This window comes from Limanda limanda, chromosome 3 (genome assembly GCF_963576545.1).
Source record: "Limanda limanda chromosome 3, fLimLim1.1, whole genome shotgun sequence".
In the NCBI taxonomy this organism is placed as follows: domain Eukaryota; kingdom Metazoa; phylum Chordata; class Actinopteri; order Pleuronectiformes; family Pleuronectidae; genus Limanda; species Limanda limanda.
Window position 1 is genome coordinate 28,461,977 of NC_083638.1, and position 23,970 is coordinate 28,485,946.

Genomic DNA, 23,970 nt, shown 5'->3' on the forward strand with positions numbered 1-23,970 from the left:
AAGGCAGAGAAAAGTAAAACTGGAAGGACAAGCAGACTTCACACAGAAGAGCCCAGAAAAACCAGTATTCAAACCCAGGGATCCTCGTTGCTTTGAGAGTGTGTCAGTGCGAATCACTGTACTGTAATGACCAAAGAAATTTTGCTAAAATTGCGCCACTTTTGCAGAAAAAAATGTAGCAGCTGTCTGGGAACAGCTTTTTTGGAATGATGGCAAATGTGAATCTAGCCCTAAAATTATGCAAATTAAATGATTTCAAAGGAATAGTTTGGAAGAGATAATCAGGCCTCATGAATCCTTTGATTCAGGCCATCTTGGCAGTTTGCAACATTTCAGCTCTGTTCCTGCTCGTCTTTTACTTCTGAGCCGAGGCTTTATGGGATTAGCTGGCTTTGATGGTCGTGTTGGTTGGCAGCAATCATACAGGTCTAACAGGATTACTGGTGGCTCGTTATGATACTAGGACAGCCACAGTGCCTGCTTGATGTTACTGTGTGGCCTCGCAATCACCTTTTATCAAAATCCTGTTTGTGTTACCTTCACTTCTGTACTCATCCTGTCTGTCTGACAGTTCTGTCATTGTCTAACGTGCTGTAGTTTTGTTGCAGGATTGGAAAGTGTAGGCAGATTTACCCTTTTGTTTCAGCAGAAGATTGTGTGTCTGCATGGAGTAGGAATTTAAAATTCACTTTTGGACTGGATGACCTGGGTAGAACTGATGGTTTGTGTAAATTTTCAATTATCTTTCCTTAGAAAATGCAATAGCTCATCAGTAAGTCATGTTGCTTTCTTGAAGCATTGAAAATGTCCAGTAATCGTCAGTGATGCCTTCAGCAAAGTCTTTTTCAATGCCCTAATTTTTTCAAAAAATTAAGTTTTAACAAATTTAATGTGGCAGGCAATTCGTTGGAATATATTGGAATGCATGATGCTGTTAGACAAAGTTGAACACTCTGCTCAATTGTGATACCACCTCTGCTGCCTCACTTTGGTGGATAGATTACAGGTGAGCCCAAATAATTGTTGAAGAGAAGGGAAGTTGCATGGTAAAAGATACAAAAAAAGCAGTGTTATCGTTGTTTGTTGCACACAACAAACTTCCCCACACCACTTCCCAGATGTTATTCAGGGTTTCCCCCAGTGCTGTATAGGCCTGGCGGGGCTATACAGCAAGTAGGGCTGCCACTAACGACTATTTTTCTATCGATTAATCTGACGACTATTTTATCGATTAGTCGATTAATCTAAACGATAAATTTTCCTCCAAAAAAATCAAATTGACCCTTTCAATTCAGTTAATTTTATTTTGCTAACAACAAACTGTATGTCACCGTATAATGCATCACAAAACAAAATGTAAATAAAGGCTCAAATATTAAAGTGCAAAACTGTAGGTTTAAACTAGCAACTCCAACGTGTTGGGCGCTCAAAATCCGACTCAACCTTAGACCTCAAGTAGCAGGCTCCAGATGTTTGGTATCATCATCACTGTGTGTGATCCAGATTCCCAGATTTATTTCATTTTCACAATTGTAATCTTCATCCCCAACCAACCACTGCATCCCTTGAGACAGTGTATCCGACGTCCCATGGCTCCTACAGGGCCCCCAAAAAGTTTTATAAACAGTTTTCATGTATGCAGTATAGCACTGTCTAAGACCTGTAAACACACTTTGGTGTCATGTCACAGGAGTTTTATTTTATTGGGCTTTGTTCCCTGTGGTGCTGGCAGGCTGCACATTCAATCTGACATTAGCAGTTGCCAAAGACTTTGGTTTGTAGACAACTGACAAGGTATTCAGCAGCTTTTAGCAAGTTAGCCTTTAGATGCTGGGTCAGTTTAGCAGAACCCTGGGATGAAGTATCAGACATCTTTCTGCAGTTTCTACAAATCAAATCCTCCTTTTTTAAATTAGCATCGTCTTTATTATTAATGGTAAGTTAGACTCAGAGGTGAGAATTTGCCACCCAACTTAAAGAAAAAGTAGTATCCATTCAAAGTTGAATTAATTGACATGGTCTACACTATCAGTAAATTGTCCAGGAGATTCAATACTAACAACAGACATATATAGTTGAATATTTGTACATTTATTTTTGGATGACTGAAGAACTGAACAGAAGAACTGGAAAGATTAATGGTATATCAGTGTAATAGTATGCTTTGTGAGTACACTAATTTGAAGATGAAATCAAAGCATGGCAATGAAATTAAACTACTTAATTACACAAATGACTTTCACTTAGCCTCCACTTTGTTTCTGTTCGTCTCTGCTTGGGGTGTATAATATTGCTTTAACTTGAAAGAGGCCCTTAAAGACCCTTGGCGGAGCAGTAAAAATCCCTGAAACAGTAAAACTGTGTTAAAGTGAGTGATGGTGGGAACAGTTATATTGCTAGCTACCCCTTTATGAGACTGTGTTGACTACTGCGTGGCAGGAACCCTGAGGAAAGCAGAAGAGACTAGAGACTAATGCCAAGAGAATCACATTAAAATGCTCTTATTGCTAGTTTAGTGAATGGATTTGGCTTTTTTACGTGTTTATTTTCCTCTTGACGTGTTCCTAGAGAGCAAGTTCATGTGTTACAGTGTCCAAGAAGAAAGGAGGTTGAAGTTCAATGTGCTACTCAAAGGCACTTTCAACTTTAATGTCAAGAGTTTACACCATTAGTACATTGCCGAACAGTGGTCAGAGTCATACCAGCAAAGTGAACAGCAGTGTCACGTTGGACTAAAGGAGGAGAAATTACTTGAGAAAAGAGTTTGCAGTTGTCAACTTGGGTAAACAAATGGAATAGAGGCAATTGGGGAGATGAGGAGCGAAGAGAGGAAGTCCCCCCCCCCCCAACGAGAATGTTAAGTGTTTACTAGATGAAGATGTCGCCGTGCAGCTCCTCTGTCTGCCCCATGCCTCTCTCACTGACACTCTGCCATTACACCTAATCAGCCAATCACAACAGGATTCTGTCTATAAAGCCTGATTGGCTGATTAACCAAGCTCATCAACACACCACCCGGTGCGCCCCCATACAAACTAAGTAATGCAGGCAAGCACATATACGCTCTGTATGTGTGTGTGTGTGTGCGCTCATTTGCCTAATCCATGCATGCATTTTTTTTAACATTATTTGCATTTGTAAAAAGTCTGTGTGGGCAACATGTCTGCAAATCCACAAAGTAACAAAGATTAAAAGTTTAGTTTGAACTGTAATGCATCTTAAAAAAGGTTTGACTTTTTAATTGGGTCTTAAATATGATGTCATAAGGCTGTGCGTGTGTGTCTGTGGTTCTGAATCATGGTTGGGGGTATTGGTCAGAAATTTGAAAATGACAACCTTTCTGCAGCAGCTGTAGTTTGGTTTATTCAAATCGCCACCATCATTTTCCTGTGAACACACACAAAGTCACAGAGCCACTAATTATGTAATAAAATCAATCGTTAAAAAACAATATTATAAATATTAGCTTTTAATAAAACTAGAAAATGTATGTAAAATGTGATCTATATCTGGTTACAGTCTGTACCATAGAAACTCTTACTGTAAGTTCTTACACAAAATAAGTTGTCGAAATGTCAGTTTGAACTAATTTGGCATTAGCACAATTTGTTTTAATGTATTTGAATAACACCCCTCCCCCTACTGCCCTCACTTCAGTGGAACGCTAATAGGTGTCTGCAGATGTGTTCTAACTGAAGAGTAAGATGGTTGCATGGTACAAAGTTGACAAACAGCCTTACCATCGTTTGTTACTTTGCCGTAACGTTGTGTTTTGGTGTGATCATTGTCTGCTTTGCTTGCTAGTGCAGCAAAACATAGGAGCATTATAGGGCAAGCTGATACACTTCACATGGTCTGATGCACTTTTAGACTGTATATTCTTTATTAGAGCTGGTCATTAAAGTTCAAATATTACCCCACCCACATGTTTGGGTGAATGTTCAAAGTTTGAATAAATAGTGACGGCACTCATAGTTGATTGAATGGTATTGATTACGAGTCCAGGTTCATTATATCTAATCCTGATCATCAGATGGATGTTTCATAATGGGAAATACAATGACTTTGGATAGAAATTGCAAAGCATGAAACACATATTCATCAACAGCTAGGTTTAAAAGTTTTCGCTGACCAGATGTTCCTGGAGAGGAGAGCTCTCTCAACCAATCAGTCTATCAAATATTTTATGTATAGCAGCTTTCACACAGCTAGGTTGATGGTGCTTTGCAGTTGTCTGGGGAAATAAGAAAAGAGAAACCTCCTCAGAGTTTCTTGTTCTGGAGTTGCCCCCTAACCCTGAGTACAGCAGAATCATGGAATAGCATTTCATAGATCAACCATAAGAGTTAAGGGCTGACTTAAATAGACTTGCTCCAAGAAACACAAATTCACCAGAAACAGGGTTTTACACTTGTAACTAAGTGAACTGCTTTCTTTGGATATAATATTATACCTTTAGTGACGAGTCTGGTTATAGCCATGTATATTTCCACAGCTGCATATACAGTATCATTACACACAACCATCATTCTCCCTGTCATTATTGCTCCACCCTTTCTTCCCTCCAGTCAGTCCCTCTTCCCATTATCATTTGTATATTCCCATGCAGAGCACGGCAACAAGTAGGAGTATAGCGGGGCCCAAAGGCAGATCAATGCCAATATTTATTTTATGTCCAATTACAAGGGCAGAACCGCAGTCCGGAGAATGCAGTGATGAAAGTAAATGTCCCCTCACAGAGGCAAATAGAAAACCACATTAGACTTGCAGCCTGCAGCCTGAGCTTCAAGAGCAAATGATATGAGGACATGTGCAGGTTATAGGGTTCCAGACGAGTGAGCTACAGGCATTACCAGGGGGTGAAGCCTCCAGTAAGCAAAGTGAAATCCTGTTGCTTTCATTGGTATTTCCCTGACTATCCTTTTTCCCTCTTTTCATATGCTTTTCTTTTGATGCTTTAAGAAGTCAATTCATCTCTAACTTGAGGAGTCCCACCTATATTGAACCATCGCTGTCAGTTCCAGAGTTATGTTGAAAGCTATATGTACTGTATGTATAAGTCTGTGCTGTTTATCATTATCCAGGCTCCCTCTGTATGACGTTTACACCTTTTGTGATTTCCTTTTCACATGATAATGTTCAAATAGTCCTGATATTTGCAATAAAAGTTACCATGCACATAATTCTTGATGTTGTCTGGAGTCGGTGTAATAATGCTAATTCTCGCCTCATCATAGCAACAATGATACTTGAACCATTTTCAGACATTAATTACGGAATATGTCCGGACCCAATTGTTGGATTATTATTGCCCAACAAATCGACCTATTGCTTCATGAATTGCACTCTCTCTTTTGTCTCTCTGTCGTCTCATCACAGATTTATTCCTAACAACTGAAGGCCCAGCATTTGAGACCTGGCTGAGCAAGGTAAGATGTCTACTTGGACTTGGACCCAACTTCCTCCTTTGTCTCTAAATCCTGTCTTTGAAAGTTCCTGTTCAGTTCAGTCAGGGTAGCCATGAGTGAGTCAAGCATGAGTGCTGTGTGCATCATCATTTTGTAGAAATCAGAAATCAAGTCATATATGTTTAGTTAGTGCTCATATTCTCTCTTTTTGAAATAACACATCACATTCCTCCTATAAAGTTGATATATTACAGAAACATTGCTGCAGTTATTACTTTCAATAGGACCAAAAACACCAGTGATGTTTGAAATACCTGTGGTCAAAATCCCCAATAGATAGTGATGGGATGTTAAAACCAGCAAATATATGATATTGTTGTACATTGACCATAATGACAAAAATGTTAAATTCATTGTCAAAATATTTCCTGGTTATTTTTACTCGTCCTGAGAATTGGGTCCAGCCTTTACACGCGGTTTGCTTTTCACACATGAACAGCGCAGCAGGAGGTTCTCTGCACAGATTCGTTCACAACAGCAACAAACCCTCCACATTATTCAGGTGAGAGGTGGAACAGCCGGGTGAAGCAGGCAGAGGCGAGAAGTAATACATCAATTCTGCTGCAGGGTTCCCACGATATTCTTGACAACACACAGGCAACGGTGTCGACTCTTATAGCCACAAACTCTCTAGATATCTTCGGATTCCCACTAACATTGGAATCTACGCTTTCTGCAGACTTGGTACAGGGGGCCAGGTGGAGAAAGTCCACAGATAATCCAAGGGCTCTCACTCAGACATTTGTGTTCATACATGCACCCCCTCCAGAGAAAGTGCAGAGAATCTCCGGAGTTCCGTGCATGTCTGAAAGCAGCAATACAGATCAGAGGGGTGGGTCCTGGGGAGAGCACGCCCACTCGCTCACTGTGAATGTTTTTGTCATTTTCCTGCTGTGCTCTCACATGTTTCAGACATTTTATGAGGGGGAAAGCAAGCAAAGTTTTTGAAAATGTCGGGAGTAACTGACTCTGGTATTTGCATTCTAACATACAGTCCCTCCGGAAGATTTCAGGAAAATGTCCAGATTTGCATGCATGTCTGGAAGCAGCTTATGTTTTCCGTGAAGCAGACATACAGAGCTAATGATAATTTTTGTTTAGATTACTTTCATCTCAGCCATTGATTGCCACTTACTACTGCAACCATCGAAATGGTCAAGTGTGCTTTTGTTAAACGCAACCAAAGGTATTCTCATAGTGATCAGAGAGTGATGACCCATCGACCATCAAGTCATTATTTCCTTATTGCAACAAACTGATCTACAAAGCTTTAGTGGGGTTGGGGGTGCAGGACTGTTGGCACTGCTGCAGGACTAGTTAATATTCTGGGAGAGCAGAGAGGGGAGACCGTGGCTCAGGGTTTTTGTCGAAGGGGCCTATTTGAAATTCAGCAGGTTGAGGCACCAGGCGAACAGTAGTCTATCTTATCACAGAGAGAGGGAACAGGAGAAAGGAAGGGGAGGAGGTGAGGAAGAAGACAGAAACAGAGGGAGATTGAAGGATTTGGCAGAGACAGAATGTGTGTAAGGTGGAGAGAGTGAGAGAGAGACCGAGCAGGAGCAAAACATTGCAAATAAACTGCCATGCCCGAAGACCAGGAGGATCCGTGATGGGTGGCAAGAATGTTGATCAGGTGAGGGGAAGAAACAAGAACATTTCCAGTGGAAAAAACAAAGAATATTCTGGATCAGTCCAGTTTGCGGTTTTTCAAGTAACTCATTTGGCTGTAAGCCCAAAGTCATCTGTGTTTCTAGCCATGTGAGCAGCACGGCTGTAGGGATGGCAGTGTCTGTCTGCCAGTCGGTCAGGACAGCACTTTGGTCGAGACTGAATTGCTGCATCTTGTCAACTCTGTGATGAATTGCCAACAAACTTGGTAGCGATGTCCCTGGGGTTGTCTGTATATAAAGATGGACAACGGGTCTCCACTTTCTCTTACTATCCAGAAATGAACGCAAAATATCTCAGATATAAAGGCTGCCATCTTACGCCGAAGACGTCATTTGTAGCCAGAGTCTGCAGCTTTGCTCAGTCTCAGCTGTCAATCATGAAGTTTCACCCTGTTTCATCAAATACGTAATTGAAACAGAAGTTAAAAGGAACATGATCAGTTGGACGTTCATCAGTTTGATAAGAATTACCTAAAACAATTGTCTGCTAACATGGAGGAGGGTGTATGACATATACTGCAGCCAGCCACCAGGTGGTGATAAGGCAGTTTCACTGTTCGCATGTTTTTTTTTATTAAATGTGAATTCAGTTTTGCAAAAATATCCATAAAACTTATATTCAAAATCCATGAAGCAAGAAATTGGGTTGACTTTTACTCCAAAGTGCTCTAGAATTTTTGAATTCTATTCAAATATTGTATCTTGACAACTTTTCAATGAATACGCATTTTTTCTTGCATGAGCGCCAGAAGATGATTTGTTAAATGACCAAAAAAAGTTTGTCTGCTGATCTTTCATCCAGTGCCTCTTTAAGTTTAAAATGTCAGTTTGTCCATTACATTAGTTAATGACATCCCCCAGTCTAGTATTATCACTCTGCACATCCACGCTGACATTAGCATTAGCTCAGAGTGTCATTGAGCTTCAGCTATTAATCTGGCTTTAGACCGTGTGCCTAGCTTGATAGTTTTCAATAGCAGGATTTTGTGCTTTGCTATTTTGACATAAACTACTGAATTTGCTTGAAACAGCATAAATCTTTTATCTGGTGACTGTGTAATTTGATTCAGATTTCTATCTAAAGCCAAAATAAAAACATCAAAAATGTTTATTATTAAAGTGTTCAACTTTGGCACTCACTCTTTGGGTACTTGTTGTTTCATCTGTAATCCTGTGTTTGTCTGACATAAAGCAAAACGAAAAATGTAGAATACGCCTCAGTAAAAACAGGATGCCATTTGACATCAGTGTTTGTGTATTTTATGTGATCATATTTCGAAAGAAGATGTGTGCATTTGTCTCCCTGAGTGTGTGTGAAGCATCCTTTTGTTTTTCTTCCTGTCATTTATTTATAATAATTGACTTATCGTTCAATCTGTTAATAGTTCTTCTCTCTGTAGTATGGGTCAGTGTCTCAGGCAGTGTGTCTTGTAATTGTGAGCACTGTCCCAGCTGCTAATTGACTGATAACGTTTCATTGTTTGGTGAACCGGAGCGAGGGGATTTGGGAACAAGACCAAGTTTGAACACACACTCAGTTACAGACAGAATGAGTTTTAACCTTGTCAGGAGAGAATCTTGTTCTCTGCAGTCTAGCTGTAGCCCTTCGTCTCATTCTCTCCTTCAATCTATGGAAAAGCCAAATGCTCTCATCCTATCTTGCCACATTTTCAGGTTTTTCTCCTTTCCTCAAATTCCCAAATATAAGATCTCACGTCTGGATACATTCAGAAATACTCTTCATCCAAAGACACGTGAGATATATGACCCTGGACGGACACTCGCGTACTCGCAAATAAATACACAAACACACAAGGCCGAGCAGTGGCCCAGCATCCTCAGAGCATTAGACCCCTGTTAATCCCACTGCGGTCTTCGGTTCAATGCAGCCGCATCTATCGGTCACAGGCCAGCACACTCCTTGTTCTCCAGCACTCTGTTTTAATTACTTTTCTCTGTTTTCTTTCCCCCTAAGTCTCCCTCCATCCCTTCCTGTTCCTCTGTTTTCCTGCGATTACACAGGAGAAGGCAACCACAGAAGGGGTGGGGGGTGTGGGACAACAAGCCAGGGAGAGATGAGTGAAGAGAGGTGTTTTCATTGGCAGCCGGGTAGAGTCAAGGGGTTTTAAAAGGCAATTCTACAATGATTGATATAATAATTAAGTTAAATAGTGAGTGATTGTTGTCTTAGTCACATGGACATAATGCAGTCAGCTGCATTTGAATAGCAATGTTTTTGATGTGTCTCTTTATTTTTATTTTTCATACAAAGAAATATACACATCTGCTGGTTTTTACCACCCTGACACAAGGAGAGGCAAACAGAGACATCCCGATTAATCGATAGTGAGGATTACAACGTCAGTCAGAGACTTGCTAAGTGTAAACCTCTAGGAAGGTCAATTACAAGGAGGAACTCTGTTTACATCGGAAACACCCTAACATCCTGCTTTATTGGGCACTTAAACAAACTAATCTGTGGGGCTGGTTTCTAATTTTGTTATTTTCACACAGGAAAATAATGAAATGGCCACCCACAAAATAGCTAATTTCATGCCAATTTGGCTTAGTCATAACTATTACACATGTTCCCTCTGGGTTTAAATGCATAATACACACATAGTAGAGCTTACATAGGCCTTCCCACATAGAGAGAAACCAATTACCCTGCTATCGGATGGAAAATCCTTAAATTCTGACATTTATTATTAAACATGGTGTATTCTTGTTTTCTTTTGATACTTATATAATTGTATGACAGTCAACACACAATTGCAGTTTAATATTCAGTGCAAAAAAAATCTGTCTTCTTCAATGCATAATCATATGTTTTATTTGACAGGCTTTATTTAGTAATGCCCGGCACCTTGTTTTACAATCTTTTTCAATTGAAAAAAGGTTTATCCTGGCTAGTATAGCCATACATCAAATATTGATACATTGCGTGTCTGCAGTGTCACACACACTGGCACTTTGAGTAGATCCAGCCTTTAATACCATTGTTTCTAGTGCACATTACTTGACATAAACACACTTTCCCCATTAGTACTGTCATTAATACTGCATGATTTTTTGTTGTTGTAGTCATGTTAAAATTGTACGGTTTCCAGACTCCCTCTCCTGTAAAAAAAACAAACAAAAAACACGTAAGCATGTGTGTGTATGTGGAAACATGCGTGTGTGTGCGTGCGTGGCTGCCTTACATGTGTTGGATGTGATATGAACAGAAGGGAAGGATAATAACAAGACGCTTAATCCTTTCATCTTCACACATCAATCATCTGTTTCTAAACTGTCACACACACACACACTGTTTTAATCATGACATGTGCAACATTGCAATCAAGCAACCATCACCAGTAAATCACACCAAGATCTCATCCTCAACACATAGAGAATTAACACCCGTGTGTGTGTGCGTGTGTGTGGGTGTGTTTGGATGCTTTTAATCTGATTGACATGTGTTCACCCTCCCTGCTTTTGAACAGATCAGCTTCACAGTTTGTCATTTTCTTGTCCATGGTTCAGTTGAACACATGCATGTAAGACAGAGAGTTGTTGTCTGTATCTTAATATAAGTTATTTAGTAAATTATAGCTTATTCCAAAGTTTCATGAATTCACTGTATGTGTTGCATTATATTATTTGAAAGTTTGTTTATAATAACTGTGATAATTACATATCTACTGTGAAGTTAAGGGTTTCTGTCACAGTCGTCAGTATTGATATAAGTGTTATTAGCATACAGGCTGGAATTGAAAGATAATAAATCCATGTAACATTCAGAATGTAATCTTTAAAGTCATAAGGGTGGTTTCACTGTAAATGATCAAAAGTAATAACTCATATGTAAAAAATATACACATATCTCCTTTTTCCCCCCCAAAACTAAATTCAAACTATTAAGCAAATAATACACAAGTATACAACTATTTGCTTAAAATAAACAGATATGCTAAAATAGAACAAACTGTACAAACTCATATCCAAAAAACCCTAACCGGATATCCAAAAAAACTCTAAACGGATATAAAAAGATCTAACATGCAAACTCGTATCAAAGAAATGTATAAACTCAAAATCAACTTTTAATTAACTTAATCAAAGCATATGAAAAAGGTATAAACCCCCCCAAATAATAAACTCATATAAAAAACATATTAATTGATATCAAAGAAATAAATGAGCTCATATCAATAATCAATATAACTCTTGAGGCCTCCTACAGTTGATTTGATCATTAAATTGATTCATGAAATGTATTACAATTAATTATTAAGATTTTTACATGTTTTTTTCCCCTGTCACTCGTTCTTTCAACAAATGTCTCCAGATTCAATATATTCAATATAAGTGTGATATTCCTGTCAAAGATGAGCGGTCATGGGGAAGTCCTCCTTCAGATGTCAAAATATTGATGTACTAACCGACCTAAATTTCAGGTTACACCATCATGAATCTACTGGACCATCACATTGGCAGCAATATTCATTAGTCTGCTAATCTAAATGTCCCGAGGTAGTCTGCCAGTAGGATGATCAATATGGCACTTTCTTTGACAGTCTGTCTGGAGGAATAAGAATCATGATACCTCCAGAAGATTTAACAGGTCTTTCTGGCATTTCTGAAGTTTCCTCTCAATAAATATTCCCATCACTCTGCCTGTTGTTAGAAGCTGAGCAGATTTATGATGAGAAGAGAAAATCACGGTCAACAAGTGTTTTACACGTGTTCACTTTGGGAAAACCTTAGTTCAAACTAGGACGTCCCGATACCATTAGACAGTAGTAGATGTTGAAGAGTCTGACAGTGTGTTGCTTTACAATGTGAGTGTCATGGGAACAGTGGTCTGTGTAATGTTATGTAGAGGGCAACACTTACTAAAATGACATTACACATATATCTGATCAATTCTTAAAATAACCACAGCCTTGGTTGCATCCAGAAGATCAGTTTGTGCTGAATTTTTTTTATCTAAAATGATTTTATGAGTAACCTCAATGTTTAAATAAATGTTAAACAAAGGTCAGAATATTTCTGGTTTGTCAATTTTGAGATTTAGATTTAGAAATATCGGTTGGACACATTTTTGAGTTTTTATTGAGACCTCTTGGGAGATGTGAAAGATATTATTTTCTATTATATAAGATTATATTATAATATATTATAATTAAGAATTATTACATTTTTCGCTCATATTTTTTAACATTTTACTTCAAACTCCCTGCTGCAATGAGTGTATCTGCTTCAAGCTGCATGTAACAGAAATTACATTTTATCATTCAGTGAGTTACCTGAGCAAAATGTTTTCTCTAAACATATCTAATTCTCCCAGTTAATTTTTGAAACCGTGTCAGATTTGATCTCATGTCATTATATGAATCTCTATTTGGGGGGATATATGCTCCACAGTTTTTTAAGATGTATGGTGCATGCAGTCATAAAATGTCATCATTCAGTGGAGGTTTCCGTGCCGAAAAATCATGCTCACAGTCTGCTGGTTATTTAGAAGCATGCAGCTGTGGTTTTCCAGCATCTGATTAATATATTCATATATACAGCTCCTGAGCAATGATGCTTTTGCACATGTATGCACTTCTCATGTTTATGCACACACTGCACACTGACAGACCCACAAAAGCCATCCTGTGTTACTTTGCAATAGTTTGTTGAAGGCACCTGAACCTTGGTCCTGTAGCATAGAGACACTATGCTAATTGTTACACCTGCTCTCGATCTTCATGTCTCATACCAGAGACACTGGATCTGTGACATTATACACTACATTTATTGGACTGAAGTTGACTTATTCATGACACGTGAAGACAACAGCAGCCCACAGTCCAATATGTATGATTATTTATGACAATGCTTAATCCCCTTCACTCTCTTCTTTTCTCCCTCTCCCTCTCTCTCTACGTATTTGTTTTCTCTCTCAGGACGGGAACTTCACCAAATCTGAAATCATGCCAGCAAAGCCACCAGCCAACAATGTCGGACAGTCCTCCTTTGTCGACTTCGGTGAGCAAGACAGAGATTTTTCATTTTGACAGTCCCAGTGTATTTTATTTGTGTGGTTACGAGAGAGACACAGAACCTATAAACCTATATCAGTGGCTTGTACTGTGGGGATTTGGTTTGTTATTAGACAATCAGAATGTAAAATCTCCAAAACACTGTGTTAACACACTTACAGTAAAACACTTCATATATATGAGTGTATATGTGTGGGTGATCTTTCCCGTTCCAAGCTCACCTCTCATTTGAAGCTGCGTAGTTTTGGGTTCTGGAATTTTCCCTACAGCTCTCTCATCACACAACTTTCTTTTTCCACACACACACCACACATGCTCGGCCCTTACCAGAAAGGCTAATCTTATTCATGGACACACAGATACACACTCTGATATACACACTCAATCCCACATATAGCCACAGTTTTCTGAACATCTTATCCCCTAAAACAATCTTGGCCAGTAGTATTCATTGTTTTTGCTCAGCTTTACATTTATCCTCAGCAAATCTCTGCAGGCTCTGTAATCTCCAGGCTGCAGCCTGTGCCCCACAAAGTGGCCGCTGGTCGCTCTTGTATGAGCAAACTCCTCAGCCAGAGGAGGGGCCTTCTTATTCTTGTTTTTCAAGGTAGATCCCTCTCTGATAAACAACCTAATGGTATACAACAGCCTGGATTTAGTACAGGGTTGAGTAACAGTCCTCTCTTTCTTAGCTTCTGCTTCCAAAATAGACAATGTGCTGTATGTCCACGAGCAGCTGGTCAGGTGACCAAGGGTAGGAGACCTCCCATTGTAGATGTAAATAACTCTGAGTGTGAAACTCTGAGCACATGATACTGAGCTTTTGGGAGCTTTCATGTCGTCCATATTTGTACATGCAATTTATGGGTTGAACCAGACAAGCTAAAGGCTAATTGATACTATCTTTGAAAAATATGGCTTTTCTAAATGTTGTGGCTGGTTGGCAAACTAGTGTTGCTGACAACCTCTCGCTCTCAGTCAGCAACCTATCAACAGACTGCATTTGGACCACTGACTCTTGTCTGCAACTGACTGCTAACCATGTCTCTGTGTGAGGCAGTTTATAGTGAGACAGCAGAGTGTGCAGTTCAGCTAACAAGCTGCAACATGTCTCATGTTTCCAGCTTTCCTCAAAACAAAACAGCAAGGTCACCAACACAAGGTCACAACTGTTTTCTGTTGGTCAAAGGAGAAAATGATTGTGTCAAAGTTCACCAAAACTGGCATCGACAGAGTTTCTTCACCCCTAAAAGCCAAGCCACTGAAGGGAATGGTTCCATAGAAGGTAACTATTTTTGCCCCCAAAATGTCCGTGTTTTTAATTCTGGTGTCACTGGACTTAAAGCTGAGCCCTGTTCTTTTTCGCAGCAGTGGTTTTTAAGAGAGGAAAGTTAGCTTGTCCTAAAACAATGAACATTTTATTGAATGTCTCAAGGGGGAGATATCGCAGTACCTCCACTCATGTTCCATCTTTTTTCCCTTGGATTAGGCAGCTTGACTCTGTTGTATTGATTCTTAACAAACAAACCCGAATCCATCAAAATATATAATTGGATTCGTCCTACAAGACAATGAAAATTAAATCAACTGAGATCACAGGACTTCTTGTGGTTATTTTATGAGAAAAATAGTACTTTAATTATTTTATGAAAATCAGGTAACTATCTACAGTTACAGCATATTTAGCTTTGCTACTGTTGTTTTTTCCCTTTTTCAGTTGTTTATTTTTCTTATAACATAAAGACCCTTTGTAAAGTTTGAGCTTTGTGCTGTCCTCAGTTGTGTAATGTTGGGTGCATTCATAATTAACTTTTGTGACTCCTGTGATCATGAACATACACAAATGCACACAGAGCTTTGCAATGAAACTCTATTGACAAGATTAATCTGTTAATCTCACTGCAGCTAAGGGTGTCCATCAAATATTTAGTGAACAAACTTCCCCTTCCCAAATTGCCAATAATGTATCAGCCGCAGGGGAAATGACCTGTGTGTGTGTGTGTGTGTGTTTGGTAGTGTGTGCTTGTGTGCACGCATTTGTGTGTGTGTCATGAGGGAATCTGTGTGACTTCCTGCCTATTTTGCAATTTGCTTTGCAAACATGTATGTATTAAAGTCATCATCCCTCGGGCGGTGATCTTTTTTTGTTTAAATCTAAAGCTTAAGCTTATCTCAACAAAAACTTTTCATTTCTTTAATCTTTTCCTCTTTTTTTCCCCCTGGGCTCTGAAATGTCACTTCAAGACGTTGCCCTCGTTAGCTGGGGATTGGATCCTTTGAGGGTCACGCTTATCATAATCTATCAAATTCTAAGAGAGAGATGTCTTGCCGGATGAAAAAACAAATTGTTGGTCCCATTTTGTCTGCTTTATTGAAGCCCTCCTCGCCTGTCGCTATCAATCTTTATTTCTCTTGATCTGCTGTTTGCTTTCTATCCACAGCTTACTCGCTTTTCATGCTTGTTCCTCCTTCTTTTCTTCATCTAAACAGCTTTAGGTGTCACATGGATCTTTATACTTAATTACATTGTTGGAAAAGAACTTGAGAGGAGAGAGGCTCTAAACCTCTCTCCTCTAGAATAATAAATATTCACCAGAGCCTTCCTACTCTAGTAATAGTATTTGATAGTAAATACTTTATAATATGGGTGTTATAAGCAATAATTGAATCGATGTTTGCAATTGAGGCCAGATTTCATCAGATTTACCTAATCAATTAATATCAGATTTGAATTTGAACCACATTCATCTCTCTGCTTTTTTATTTTTTGTGTCTCCCATACTGTCAGGCTGAAACAGAGAGATTCTCTGTTCTTACGACAGTAGAGTTAGGATTTCTTATCAAATAAATTGGGCTCAATGGAAGACTCAGTATGAGTAAGAGGACATTGACTCTGACAACATAATTGGAAAACAACATTCAAAGTCTTGTGTACAAATTCTTTCAATATTTAAATGCCACTTGTCCGTGGTGGATGTATTACAGCCTGAAGCATCTATTGTTCTATCCTTTATAATCTGGTGTAGATGTAAAACAAACATGCACTCAGCTCAAGTGAACGCTGAAGTGATACCTCAGTATATCACATATACATATTCTCTATATGTTTAAGATTGTGAGGTAGGCAAAAGTCAAGTATTCAAGTCTAAACCAATCATTGGCCATGTTAAGTATATCTACAGAGTTTAAAAGAGCTTGCATAAAATCTATTTATAGAAAAGACTGTTTTTTAGTTAAATATTCTATAAAACTGTAGACAGTGTGCTGTTGCATTATCGAGTTGGTATTTTAGTACAATTTTCTCTTAATTTTAATTTGTATTTGAACAAATTTACATTAAAATATAGTGACAATAAACAAACCCTACTTAATACAAATCATATAAGAGGTGCCAACAAATGATAGGGGCTACAGGTTTGTTCTGCATAGAGAATTGCAAGGCAGCTGTCTCTGTCGAATTTTGTGCCACCTCCGCCTTCTGTTAAAATTCTAGTAGAGTGGAAACCACTTAGAGTGATCATGTTCGTCCCAGCCACATTTGTCACTATGAGCAGTTGATTGGTGTAAAGTAATTGCGTAGCTTCTATAAGATAGTCCCAGAACTTGTGGCAAAGTTAACGGTGCCACATACCCACAAACACACTCTAACTCCGCTGCTCAGCTCTATCTCTCGCTCTCCCTCTCTCTCTCTCTCTCTGACACACAGCATGCCCCAAAAAACACACACACACAACAGAATTTGGTCGGTTCTGCTCGATTCGATTGGGGGTGTGCAGCACAAATTATTAACAGATCTGTTAGCATGGCTGTAAACATTATTATATTGTTGTCCCATATTATAGCTAGTTATATGCAGTGTTGCCACAGTTACTAAAAAAAGTAACTTAGTTACTTTACAGACTACTTGATTTTAAAAGTAGTTTAGTTACTTTACAGACTACTTGATTTTAAAAGTAACTAACTTAGATTACTAGTTACTTTCTTAGTTACATTCCGCAGCTGCCGACAACACCCCCGCCGGCTCAACATAAAAATGACAACCGGTTTTGCCAACACTCACTTGATTAGAAGTGCATTTTTAACAGAAATGTACACAACAACAACGTATAATGTATCTCCTGACATTTTAAGTTGAAGTTGAACTATTTCCTGAAAAAATACATGTTTTTATAAAAATAAAATAAAGACAGTCTTTCTTGACTTCACTTAACATAAATACTTGTTTTTATAAAAAATAAAAGAATGACAATCTTTCTTGACCTGACATATTTAACTGTTAACACTGTAATGGAAAAACTTACTACTTATGATCTACATTGTTTATAAATGTAACTTTTCAACATGTTTTATGAACATTGTACCTGTTGTTCACAGCATTAGAGATGCAAGGAGTGGTTTTACAAAAAGCTGTTCTGTGAGGCAGCCCGGCATTGACAGTAGTAGGGATCTTGTTTATTATGGCACGAAACGAGGGCGATTCAACTTAATTGTCGCATAGGCTACATGACCTCACTCCCAGAGACGGGATTTGACGTATGTTCAGTAAAACACTGTGTTGAAGGAGAGTTCCGATATCCTGAGGGTCTGTGAAGGGGTCGGGGTGGGACATGTGACTGTTTGGACACATAGGATGGCGTTGTTGGGGATGTCAGGCCCTCATTGGCTGCTTGTGTTGGGGATGGGGGGGGGCAATGAGGAAGTGAAGTGTTGTTTATGTGAGCGAGTGACGGAGTAAGAGGGAGAAGTGCACACGTTTGTGTAGATGATAATAAGAGGAACAAAAAGTAGACAAAATAGTAACGCACAGTGACTTGGAGGAGTAACTTTAATCTGATTACTGGTTTGGAAATAGTAACGCGTTAGATTACTCGTTACTGAAAAAAGGGGTCAGATTAGAGTAACGCGTTACTTAGTAGCACGTTACCAGCATCACTGGTTATATGTTTAGTTATCCTTTTTTCCTACGTCCAGTTATCCAATCTGTTGAAATTACATTAACTGTTGTGTAGCTAATATGTATGTATATACCACTGTTTGTTAGGTTGCTCAGGTGCTATTGTTTTTTGCATCCTCCCCTATTTTACCTCCTACCCAATATAACAGCATGTGCCTGTCCACCAGTGGAATTCTGTTGGTGTTATTATCAGTCAGTGTTTGTCTCTCTGTGTGTTGCCATCTTATGATGACCAGCTTCACTCCAGGCTAACTAAAGAGCACATCTTGGCTTTCCCTTGAATCAATGACCACAGGGAGGCTGAACGAAAGAGAAGAGAAAAAGTGAGGCAAATGAAAGAGTGAAGTGGGAACGGCACACTTCAAAGATATTATGAGCCGAGATAGTAAAGAGGATAAAAATATGAGTATATGCTCTGTTGGATGATCTGGAAAGTGGGGAGGTGAAGATGGCGGGGAGGATAATGAAAGAATTATGGAAAAGAGGAGGGAGAGGAGAGGAGGAGGCAGTGCAGAGAGCTGCATCGCATCCCTGTCTGATCTAGAAAGGAAATTAGTTCCATCACACATCAGTGTTAATTCTCCCTCTATCCTTCTACCTTTACCTTTCGCTCGCTGTCTCCCACTGCAATCTTCCCTGTATCTGTCATCAAATTCCAATTTATATATTTGGATTTGAAATAATATATATTATAATATGCAATAATAACCGCTGCAATAATAATTCTAAACTATACATTAGAAAGGAAATCGTTGCCAACCAACAGTGGCTGCTGAGTGTCATCCCAGTTATGTTGTGTTCATATTTCTGCTGGCTAGATGCAGTGCTGTGAGGCTGCACCTCTGCCTCCTTTCTGTGGTGTTGAGCTTTATCGAGGATCTGTTGGAGAGCTAATTTATTAAACTGCAGTCACTCTGGGATTCACAAAGAACTGTGTATTTAAATTTTTTAAAGTAGTTAAGTCATAATTCCATTGACTGCATATATTTAATTCCCTATGTAGCTATCTTCAGTTATTCCTGCCTCTCGGTTTGTTCAGTTTGTTATGATTACCACTGTCTCAGAATCTGTAATTGTCTTCTGTTAGAGTCATAAATATTGAGTTTGTGTTGAGATTGTGTAGTGACACATATCCTGGCATTTCCATCAGCAGGGAGGTCATTGAATTGCTGGGAGCAGCCAGACCACCTGCCCAAGCATCTCTTTGCATGTAATGTTATGTGTAACATGTTTTCATATTGTGAGTTTGGCATTTGGTGTCTGAAGCATCATAGCTAATGGCGTATGTGCCATCTTACTCTCATATACTGTATCTTTGATGGTCTCAATCCATCTATTTCAGGCCCTAAATTTTCAAATTTGAATGTGCTTTTGGACCCGCATGCTCTCTCTCATTAATGTCAGTGTGTTGGGCTGTCTGTCCAGGGTTAACGCTGCCCCCCCCCCCCCTTCCACCCCCCGCAGCTCTAAAGGATAAGGGATGCAGACAATATACGGAGGCCCTCTCTCTCTTTCTACATTCACATATACAGTTAACTGCCAATTCTAATTTGAGTGGCATTGTGTGTTAATTGCAGTACGTGTACCTACTTAGTAGAACCTTTGACAACTTTATTTATAACCTCCGCGTGAAGAAGGTTATTATTTCACTCTTAATTATTATGCAAAAACCAGTGAAAGGATTAACATGCTTGCTTGAAAGATGTAGTTTGAGTCAGGGGGGAACCTTTTCAATTTTGGTTCAGATCTCCTTCAGAGAATCAGTGATTTGTCAGAGAATACTTTTTTTTTTTTATTACTACTTATGAGATCCAAATAATACACCGGATTTAGTGAATTTAAATGTGATTTGATTAGGGGACTGTAGGGTCTTAGTGTAGATGTGCATTCTTCTAAGGGCCATTATATTTATTTATTTATTCATTCAAGTTTTTTTCCCGGTGACCAACTCCAGCAGAACTAGACTTTGTATTCAAGCTCAGTGACTTTAAGTTTAGATTTTATACTAAAAACCTTTATCTCATTCTCAGAAAAACGAATTTGTAGATATAAATGCAGGGATCTTTTATTTCATTAATTTAGCCTTAAAGCTGAATCTAAACCCTAGGTTCACTGTCAATGTGTGGTGATTTTTAACTGAACACTAAGGGATTTGACACTTAATAAGTACCACTCGCAATCAATCGAATACCATGCTTTGAAATTTGACTAAATAATAGTAATAATAGAAAACTGACACTAACCTCTCAGCTGCATGACTGACAAGAGAGCAATCATGCTCTCAATGATAAATACTGTAAACACCAAACAGGTAGAAATCATTAAGATCTGAGTGCTATGTTTGCTCGTTTTACATATTTTTGTGAAGTGATGTTTTTGTGTATCTTCCACGGCTGGCAAACATTGGCTAAACCTGCAGTGTGTGTACATGCGTATGTATATGTTCATGGATTCATACTGTAACCCGTCCTCATGCCTTGTCTTTGTGGGCTTGTGCCGCTGTTTCCAGCTTGAAACTCTTAATAGATGCACAGCATATGCCAGACAAAACAGGCCCATCTGCCTTATCACTGAGGTAATTGCATTTTTCAAAGTGACAGCGGCCGATGCATAATTCATCATTAGGTAAAGCGCAACAAAGTCCCACAACGAAGTGTGTCAGCGAGCTTCACCGCAGGTAGGATGGGGGGAGGCTGCTCTGTGACCAGCAGTTCGCTAAGATAGGGAAATTTTCAGACAGCGAGACGGGATTGTGTTTGGAAATGATTTTTAAAATAGGAAAGGCTGTCATCATGCTGTGTGTGTGTGCGTCTGCATGCGAACGTGTGTGCGTGCAGGTAAGTCAGCATGTTAACAGGACGGCCTTTTTCTCTCTGCTCTCCCCTCAGGCATTCTTTCCTTCACTCATCTTATTATATTGTGTTACATTCAACCTCTCCTCCTCCTCTCCCCTGTCTGCCTCATTCTCTTTGTAACCACTGCATACGTTCCACAGTTTTTTTGTTTTTGGCTGCCTTGTCAAGTTTTCTACCCGTCTATTCTGCTTTTCCAGTTTAACATTCTCCATCACTTTCTCTCTCTGTGTCACACTCCTTGAAATGGGTTTACCTGTTAGAAAAATCCAGAGGTTTTGGAGTGCTGCCTGACGAGTAAACACCCGAGCAAGTTGTGTAAGCAGCATCACATAAAAAAACATAGATCTGCATTTTTGTTAAAGGCATCCCTCCAGACCATATTAAATGCAGCAAAGGGAAAAATAAAATATCTTAATCAAGCAGCATTTTGTGATATTTCTTGCATTTAAAAATATTCCAGTCCAAATGCAAATTGCAGTCTCCCAGGCTTACCGTTTTTGAATTCAGATATTCATTTGCACATCTGAATATGCAAACGGCAACGCACATCTGACACGAAAGTGTCCTTCATTAAAGGTTAAACCCACATCTCCCTCTTTCATAGTCTAATATCTACTGCTCAGTAATTATGCATAAGTAGTACTCTCAATTATAAGAATCCACCCACAGCGATCTACGCACTAATTAACACTTAATTTTTGAAGTCATTTTAAAACATTACAGTGTGGCATGGTACATGTGTTCGGCATTTTAAGAGGAATTCAGGATTTATCATGTTGCCTTTATACATTTTTATAATATGCCACAGATTTTGAAACGGACAGGTGCGTACTGGGTTTCAGAAAAGGTCAAGAAGGTCAGGGAGTTGTAGTGGGGCCTGTTGATTAGAACCATTCACCAACACAGTCCCAGTGAATTATCTCTGAAGCTTCAAAGCCACAAAATGGTATTTAGAACAGTCCTCAACACTTGCACACCTGTTTTTCATGCAATTATACAATTAGCCAATCAAGAATAATTTGAGTTTGTCTTTTTCCTGAAGCTGCTGATATCCTGGGATTTTCGCACGCAACAGTTTCTCGAGACAAATCAGAATGGAGTGAAAATAAAAACACACCCAGAGAGCAGCAGTTCTGTGGACTGAATCAATTGGTTGGTGAGAGAGTTGAAAGGGGGGAAAGGCTGCAGTAACTGAGATAACCACTCTTTAACTGTGATGAGAAGAAATTCATCTCAGAGAGAAGAACATGTAGAAGCCGGGGGTGGATCAGCTTTAACAGCAGCAGACCGCAGATTCCACTCATGCAGTGGACACAGACTGAGCAGCACCGAACTGCTGAAGAGTGAAAAATGCAGCCAGTTCTGATGAGTCTGGATTTCTGCTGAGTCAGAATATGCAATCAACAGCATGAATCAATGAAAATGATGTTATACAATCGAGTCAACCTGGAGCAGAATATCAAAGCAAGATTCACTCATAAGCTTGCAAACTTGCTTAATTTGTTTTAAATATAAAATTGAAATAGTTTTTCTTTTCTCTCAGTCTTGAGTTTCAAGATCTATGTCATATGACACACATTCCTCACAATCTATTACGCCTTTAGCACACACACTTATAGAAACTGCGCACTTGACAGTGGCACACGCACAAAGCTCTGCTCTATGAGATCATAGGGTTCATAATGAGACAAAGCATCTCACCATTTTGCGTATGCATGCATATTGTAATTTGCATTGTTTCTGGCGCCGTGCTGTATACTCTGAATTCCAGTGTGTATTCGTACAGTGTATTTTCTTTTCATCCCTCTCTTTCTCTCTTTCCTATCTTGCCTTTAGCTATTTTCTCTTCTTTTTTCCCTGCGTCCTCTCCCAGGTCTTTCCTCTCTTCAAAGCCCTCTCTGTTTCAACCCTACCTGCAGTTCCCTCCCTCTGCGGCTCTCTTAGCCAATATCCATCACACCATACACAGTCAGCAGGAGGGAGAGAGGAAAAGTGGTAGGGAGGGAGGAAAGAAGGGAGGCAGAAAATGGGTGTGAATAAAGAGGAGGAGAAATTACCGAGACAAAAACGCAGCCATTAACAGTGAGAAGGGAGGAACAGAGGGAGTGACAGAGAAGGGAGTGTAAAGAGGAGGAGATGAAGGAGAGAGACAGATGAATAGATAAATGAAAAAAGGTAGTGATGGAGGAAAAGACAGGAGGGACACAGGGAGGGGACCTGCCTGTGTTTAACAGAACTGACAGTAAAGCATGGGAGACAGAATGGTGAGTGATAACCTGTGTTAGGCTGATTCAGTCCTGAATTCTGTCTCTCTCTCTGCTGCTTTGTTCCTCTGCTTCCAGTGCTCCTATCGACACACCGCTGTGTCTATCTGCTGCAAAATACAGCTCGCATACTCAGTCCCAGCTTTTTTCCATCACACCCACAGTGATGCAACTCATTCGAACTCATTGCCCTCATCTAAATGTTTTGTCTACAAAAAAGCACAGTTTGTATTCTAGCCAGTACAGAATAATCGGTAGTCGACATTTGAAGCAGGCCTGTAGCCTTTTGTGAAGATGTGTGTTAACGGCTGTGCACTTTAGAATGCAGGCAGAGTGGGAGTTAGCAAAATAGTTAGGAAATAATCAAAGTAGGGCACTTGCACATAAGTCAGGGGACTTTGTAAAAGAGTGAATGTTCCAAATTAAAGCTGCAGAGTCTGAATATCTTTTCATTTAGTTTGACCCTCTCGGCCTTGAAAAAGCTCCTCACCTCCACTTTGTAACAAAGACTGTTAAATATCTGTCATCCACAAACCCTCTCACAAGCAAACTGATTTGTGTTTCAATTTGCTGCAACACCCCATGAGTAAGTCAATAGAAATACAATTCAGTAATGACAATGGTGATTATACGTTATTACATTTTTTTTACCAAATATGTAGTGGTGTCAGAATGGTATTTGCTTGCTTTCCTTGATTTCACCCCCTGCAAATGTACTACACTA

The 23,970-nt window shown here is 39.3% G+C and overlaps 1 protein-coding gene across 1 annotated transcript in view; it reads left to right on the forward strand.

Moving 5' to 3' along the window:
• itfg1 (integrin alpha FG-GAP repeat containing 1) overlaps positions 1-23,970 on the forward strand; it is a 137,880-nt gene that overhangs the window by 18,108 nt on the left and 95,802 nt on the right. Inside the window, exons 7-8 of the mRNA XM_061067927.1 lie at positions 5,380-5,429; positions 13,078-13,159. Coding sequence (XP_060923910.1) covers positions 5,380-5,429; positions 13,078-13,159 — 132 coding nt within the window. The remainder of the gene's footprint in view (positions 1-5,379; positions 5,430-13,077; positions 13,160-23,970) is intronic.